General features: G+C 40.1%; 1 protein-coding gene across 2 annotated transcripts in view; it reads left to right on the plus strand.

The window, feature by feature from the left end:
* Positions 1–7,238, plus strand: part of aspscr1 (ASPSCR1 tether for SLC2A4, UBX domain containing) — a 36,002-nt gene that overhangs the window by 6,681 nt on the left and 22,083 nt on the right. The window contains exons 4-9 of one of the 2 annotated variants that reach the window (XM_015038683.1): positions 655–769; positions 3,207–3,307; positions 4,441–4,498; positions 4,589–4,662; positions 5,781–6,306; positions 6,600–6,659. In XM_015038683.1, the coding sequence (XP_014894169.1) occupies positions 655–769; positions 3,207–3,307; positions 4,441–4,498; positions 4,589–4,662; positions 5,781–6,306; positions 6,600–6,659 (934 nt within the window). Of the gene's footprint in view, positions 1–654; positions 770–3,206; positions 3,308–4,434; positions 4,499–4,588; positions 4,663–5,780; positions 6,307–6,599; positions 6,660–7,238 lie in introns of both variants that reach the window. The other variant, XM_015038684.1, reaches the window with a different exon arrangement.

The following is a 7,238-nucleotide window of genomic DNA, read 5'->3' on the forward strand; positions in this document are numbered from 1 at the left end:
TCTGCAAGTCGTAAGTCAGTGCCTCACCAGCAATGAACCTCACCGCACGTCACTGGAAATCGCATAGCGAATTTGTGGGCAGAAAAGGACAGACCTGAGTGAGTAGGTTTAATCTGCAGAGTAGAAGATTGAGCATGAGAAAAAGGAAGCAAACAGGTGGAAGAACGATTTGTGGGAAAGCCATCTAGGACAGAAACAGTTGTTAGGAAGAGCAGAGCTTATTTGTTAGAAAGCAGGAAGTATTTGAATGCGATAACAGAGTTTTTGAGGGAAAGCGGTACAAAGTACTGAAAATAAGCAATCTTTCTCTCTGTAAGCGCTCTAAAGGTTTGAGTAAATATTTCCAATATACACATGCCTAGTGAAACTGTATCCAAAAAATTAACCTTTTTTCTGTGACTTTGTATTTTTATGATGTAAACCAGTTTGAAATGCCTTGTTGCTGAAAGGTGCAATACAAATGAAATTTGATTTCATTTGATGCTTTTGGGAGACTTCTGATGTCTTTGTTTGCAAAATGTTGCCAGGCTTGGATGTTCTTCTTTGTGCATAAAAGTAAGCTTTGTGATCCTCTGAACCTTTTTGTAATTAGTGTATTGTAAGTCATTTTTACAGGTGCCTGCTGTCTTATTTCTGCTGTGAACTTGCTGACAGGTTTCAGAGGACCGTTCTTGACCTGACGCTGCCGTGGAGATTTGCCAACCTTCCCAACAATGCCAAACTGGAAATGGTGACAAGCACAAGGAAACAAAGTGGAGCTGACAGCCAGGTTAGTTCACTTAACTATTAAAAATATGTGTGTGAAAGAATAAGAAAATGGTGTTAAAATCTGGCCATCACCAGAACCATTAAGACATCACCAGTGGCAACATTGAACGTGTCATTTATTGGTAAGTCTTCATATCTGCATTTACCTTTGAGATTTTAGCTCCACAGGTGAGTTTTTTTTTTTTTGACAATTTTCTGTACTCTAAAACAATTCAATTCAAATTTAGAAATACTCTATAATCCCTTCGGGAATGTTGTTGTAATTTATTAATTTAGATTCTTTAAAGAGTTATTGAAGATTGAAGATGGCTGTTGGCAGGAAAGATCTCCTGCAACGGTCTGTACTACACTGAATCTGAAGAAGCCTCAGAAATTAATTGAGAAATTCACTTAAATTAATATACCATAGGTAATTTTAAATCTCCAATCCATGAATATTTTTTACATTGTTCTAAATCCATGTGTGTGAAAGCTCATTTATTGGGTGCGTCTAGATAATTTCTTTTGAATAAATCAGCAACTCGTCACAATTACGATGTTGTCAAAGTTGGTTCAAAAGCAGTTTGTCGTCCAGAAAGGATTACATCGAGGCAAACGGGCGGAAATGTTTTTTTTAAGCGCAATTAGATCCTTTAATAAATTTGAAGTATTACAACATTACCCGTTACTATTAATAATAATATCAAGTACTAGATTATGACCTTTTTCTTCAATAATAGTGGCTTCATTGCATTCAGAGTTGTTAACAGCTTTTTTTCCAAACCTCAAATACTAATCATATGGCTGGCATTTTTTTATTTTTTTTTTATCAATGCTCTTCCACATGTTTCAAAATTTGTAGCTGTAAAAAGTCTGTTGGATGAAAAACATTTAGTTTTAGTAATATTGGTGTTTGTGGTCTCTGGTGTACGCAATGAAAGAGCGTATTAGGTAAATAGTTTTGCATGCAGTTGTTTGTAAGCTGCCTGATGAAGTAAAGGTCCACCTGGATTTAACTAGGCAAACGGCCTGAACTGGAAAGTGATGCTGCATTCAACTATGTTGCGGCTGTTAACCAGTTAATTAACTAACTGATGTAGTCAGTGACTTCCTGTTGTTTAATGAACCTTCGCTTGGATTTGAAAGAGTGAGAGAATCGATCTATCTGTTCGTCCGTTCGTCCAGTCCGATGTTCGTCCAACTAAAGAAGTCAAGTTTATTTGTATGGCACATTTCAGCAACGAAGCAGATCAAAGGGCTTTTACATGATAAAAAGTATAATACAGTAACCAACCGTGAAACAAGCGACAAACATTACATTTTGTCAAATGGCATCATTGTTGTCCATCATGTGTTGATCTCTTTGTCTGACCATCCATCCAACCATCCATCCGTTTCACAATCTAGAACATCCGTCATCTGTGTGTCCGCTCGTTTAAATTATTTATAAAATAATAGTGAAATTCTGTGTTTATTCTTCCAAAATATACAGAAAACCCTGGAAATCTGAGTCTGGAAAGTTAAAAGTTTGATTATGAGCATGTGGCTGGCAACCCTGTATTACTTGCTGATAAAAACATTTGTACTTTATCTCCTACATTAGTGGCTCACCTTGGTGTGTGAGTTTCATCGTCAGTTTCAGGTTTTGGTCAATTTCTCTGTTCGCTCTCACTTGTCTCCATAACAAAAACAAACAAAAAACACACTTTGTTGCAGCTGAGCTTTCCTTTCCTCTGACATCACAGCTTGATGATCTGATCCGTAAACTCAATGCTGCATTTGATCTGCTGCTCTGTTCGTCTGACGGATGGTTGATTTGTTGATCCCTCACAGATTTTTATATATGTTCACATGACCACTCGCCTCAGACAGGCAGGCGTGTGTGAGTGTGTGTTTGGTGTTGACAGCAAAGTCTCTCTTTTCATCTATCCCGGTGAGCCGCCGTTTAGCGCTCTCCCTCTTCTGGACAACGGCACCGTTGAGTAAACATAAACAACCCGTAGTGTGACTCAGAGGCTGAGAACATCAGCCTCGCTCTGTTGCCGGGTGTGTTACTCATTTTCGCGCTGATGTAGGCCCACATGTGCGACCAAAACAAGTCGGATTATCAAAGAGTTTATTCCTCTGAGAAAATGGCTCCAGATCAAAGAGCCAATAACTTTTCCTTAGATTTAATCAATGTGAGATCCTTGAGGCTCAGTAATGTAGAACATTATTTTTAGCTTCTCTAATGTGAAGAAAGACAAAGGAACAAACTTCAAAGTGCTTTATATTGCCCGTTTTACCCTGAAAGTAGTGTTCTGGTATTTTATTTGTTTTTTTCATTTTGAAGTTTATTGTGGATGAACTGATGCTGAACATTTACGGGCGCTAGTTACTCCTGCATCATGTTTGTTTTAGTTGGAACGCGTGTGCTCTCTGACGCAGCTTGTGTGTTCTTGTGGCTCGCTGCGCATCAGGTGCGGATCGCGCTCCAGATGGAGGACGGCTCTCGGCTCCAGGGTTCCTTCTCCTCCGGACAGAGCCTGTGGGAAGTGATCGCGCATTTCCCTATGATCAGGTGCGTGCTGAACGTGCAAGAAGATCGGGACGGGACCGAACAGATTCCCTTCTTCAGTAGCAAGTTGTTGACAGATTTAGCGTTATAAACTCAGACGATGATGAACTGTTAAAACTACAGCAGTTATGCCTGAATCAAAGGGAGCTTATTTCAAATTTGAACATATTTTAGTAATTAGATCAGAAATAACTATTTGAAAGGAGTATTAAATGTTACATTGTAAAAGTTGATGAGCTAAAATTAATTACATTTATTTACTTTTTTTTTTTTTTAACATGTCCTAAGTTATTGTATCAGTGCTGAGGAGAAGCCCAGTAGATTTACTTTCATTAGTGGAGCATTACAGCATAAAATGAATGAATTATAGGAAGTAGACAGTTTGTCCCACATGTGCAAAAACGTCGTTCACTGACATTACCATAAACAAAAAACTAAAATGCATGATAGAAAAACACTAGAGCAACAGATGAAATTACAGTAACGTTATCTATAACAAAAAATAGACGCTAAAATAAAAAAATCCAAACAATTTTTGAATAAATAAATGACGAAGAAGAGGTTAAAGGCGATGCTGCTGCACAAAATGAACATACCCCTTATGGGTTCTGCAGATTTCGGCTCGCCGTTGCATGAAAGATGAACACGGGCCAAACCGACATCCTCCGTCAAAGCCTTTTTTTCCCCACACATCCTCTCCCACCTCTCATACTCATGCAGCTGTTACCCAGTAGTGCCAGGTGCTCCTGCAGTCCACCGGCCTTCATCACGGCTCCATTGAATTACGTCACTGCATATCCTGATTCTCTGCCAGCAGAGTTATGCTTCTGATTGGTTCCACATCGACGGGGGGGAACAAAAATGTAGGGAATGTAGGTTGGCTTTGATTTTCAGGAATTTAGGGGAACAATAGTAAAATGTTTAGTTGGTTTCTGCACGACATTGTAAGCACATGGCTTACACATGCAGCGTGCCACTGCATACCATGTGGTTTTATTGGTGCACCCCTCTTAAACAGGGGAATAGCAATAAAAAGAAATGCGTCTTATTTTTTGTTGTCACAGTGAAAGTAAGCTATTACCATTTACCTTTGGTTTTAATCTCGGTTTCACTGTCACTTCCCTGGATCCTGACAGAGTGTCGGAGCTGACCGAGTCCGGAGCCACTCCTGCATGTGTTTACATGAGGGACGAGGTATGAAGCCTTCCTTTAACTCTCCCTTTCTCAAGAGATGAAAGTGAGCTCTATGGAAACACAGCTGCTTGACCGTGTGTGTGTGTGCAGGTGAGTGGGGAGGAAGCGTTAAAGAAAACCACTCTAAAGTCTCTGGGTCTTACAGGCGGAAGCGCCATTGTCAGGTAGGCTGCAAACATCAACTCTTATCCTGCTGGAATATCGAAACATATTTTTGTTCAATTTCTTTTAATTTATTTCCACTCTTTCTTTGAGCAAAAAAAAAAAACAATTAGCTGACCTCTAGCCTGAATCTGAAGTAATGTCTGAATTTCTCTTAAGTTTAAACAACAAACCACAGATTGGGATTGTTGTTCCAGCCTCTGGTGTTTGCAAAAAAATATTTCTTGGCCTTTAACTGCACTTTATTTTCTGTTGGAGTATTGTTAAGGTTTAATGTTTAAAAAAAAAAAACAACTAACTCCTAGACACACTTGTTGTTGAAATTCATCCCATTTAAACACCAAGGAACATTTCTGTATCAGACATAAAAATAATGACTCACCAATCAGAACTTAGTGGTTCATTTTTGTCTTTGATAAACGCTTTGACCTTAAATTTTACAATCCAAGTAGATGAGCACTGAGTATATTTTTTTCTAGCCTTTCTGCTGTGTGATCAGTTATTTGTATTAGAAGAAGAGCCAGCGTTATTCCACTTTAAAACAACGTTTTACCATTTTGGAATAAAAACAAAATCATTAATGAAGCTCCATTTTTAGCGATTAGCGCGTTTAGCATGACAAAAACAACAGCTTTCTCTATTCTAGAGTACCTACAGTAGAGCCTTCACTAAACTTTACCTGAAGATTGTCAGCTTTTTTTTTTTATTAAACATTTAGCATAACAGGTAAAAACTAATAAAATATGGTAAGCACAGCATTGCTGCTTTACAGCTAACCTTCCTATTACCTGCCAAAGTCCTGTTCTCTCTCACTTTTTTGCAACATGAATAAATCTCCAGGTTTTCTCAACATAGCGTCAACAATACAAGTGACCAAATGGAGCTGAAATATGTTAAACAAAAGCTAACAGTTGGAGAAGTTGCACTGCTTCCTCGAATTATTGTCTAAAAACAAAAGCTGTAAAAGGTCAGTGGAAAGTGTCCGGATTTGATCACTGGTGAATTTTTCTGGTGATCGTTAGACGTTTGTGGCTTGTTTACATTGTGTTGTTTTCTCTTTCACTTTAATTAGCAAGAGCTCACAAGTTTAGAGATGTGACTATAACACTTCCTGTTCCAGGTTTCTACACAAAAAGAATCAAGCAGCAGCAGAGGAAGATGGACCTGCTGCAGCGCCAAGCACACCTGTTGCAATGGAAGCCGCTCCCAGCGAATCGCCTCAGCCCGACCCCGCGCCGTCGATTCCAGTGGCGTCAGCTGAAGTTGTGCCAACCAGTGAGTCGGATCCACACGAGCCATCGCAAACCCCAGCTGCGCCAGCTGTGCCAGCTGCGCCAGCTGTGCCAGCTGCGCCAGCTCCAAGCTCCGTTGCCGAAGACGTTCCTAAACCTCAGGATGTGGTTCAACCCAAAGTCCAGAGAGCAGTGGAGGACGGAGAGGAAGCCGGACCGTCAGGGTTGAACTCTCTCCCGGCCGCCTCTGCTCCAGCAGCTGCTTTCATTCCTTTCTCTGGCGGCGGTCAGCGACTCGGGGGTCTGGCCGGAGAGATGGGCCACTCGCTGTCTTCGTCCTCGTCTCTGGCGGCTCTAACCCCGACCGTGCAGTCGCCCAAAGCCAAGAAGGCCAAATCAAACCACAGCACTAAAGTGAGCCCCAGCAGCACGCCACATGCGTTACGTTTTTAATTAATACACATCAAAGTAGAGGGGAACAGCTTTAAAAGCTAGCTGTCATGGAGCATCAGAAGATGTTGAAAACACAAACGCTTTAGAGCAAGTTTCACCTCCGCCCTGATCAACATTTTGTTTCTGAGGTAGAATGAGGAAACGTCACTGATGAGACCATAACAAATTTGATGTCGGGATGTTTAAAATCACCTTGAAATGATTTTCACGAGACTTCTTGGCTTTACTGACGAGCGTAACTTTTGTCTCGTCAGTGCAAAGCGACTGTCAAATCGGCAGACCGGGATCTGGATAACACAGAGGAGTTTCTGGAGGTAAACATTTAATTTCTCTTTTTGAGTTATATTCTCTTTATTTACATATAGATTCTTCTCCTGCATCTTCTGATTCATTACATTTTCAACAGTGTTCATTCTTTTCCCATTCTGTAATCTTACACTCGCAAACATTAAAGCATCTTTTGGAGGTAGATGATCACAAAGTAGCACATAAATGTGAAATAATAAATAAAAAAAAAATAGGGCCTCTCTCTTTTTTTATTTTACAAATAAATACATACAGGGTGTGTAATGCATTTGTAGTTAATGCCTTCAAAGAACAACTTTTTCCTGCAGTTACAGCATCAACTCCTCAGTTTTCTCTCTACTTTGCCCAGGTTTTTCTGCTGAATAGCTCAGGCTCAGTCAGATTGAATGGATAACATCTGTGAATTTTATTTCTTGTGACAAATTCCCAAATTCATTCAAATGTCTGAATTTTGTCTGAAACAGAGGGGAGAGACAAAGTGTAGCCACTGCATGATGTTACCATCGTTTCGTTGTGGAAACGGTTCTCATTAGAGGTGTGCTGATCGATCGGTCACCGATCATAATCGGGCCGATTTTCGTGAAAAA

This window comes from Poecilia latipinna, unplaced genomic scaffold, assembly GCF_001443285.1.
Source record: "Poecilia latipinna isolate Pla-1442-1.1 unplaced genomic scaffold, P_latipinna-1.0 Scaffold449, whole genome shotgun sequence".
NCBI lineage: Eukaryota > Metazoa > Chordata > Actinopteri > Cyprinodontiformes > Poeciliidae > Poecilia > Poecilia latipinna.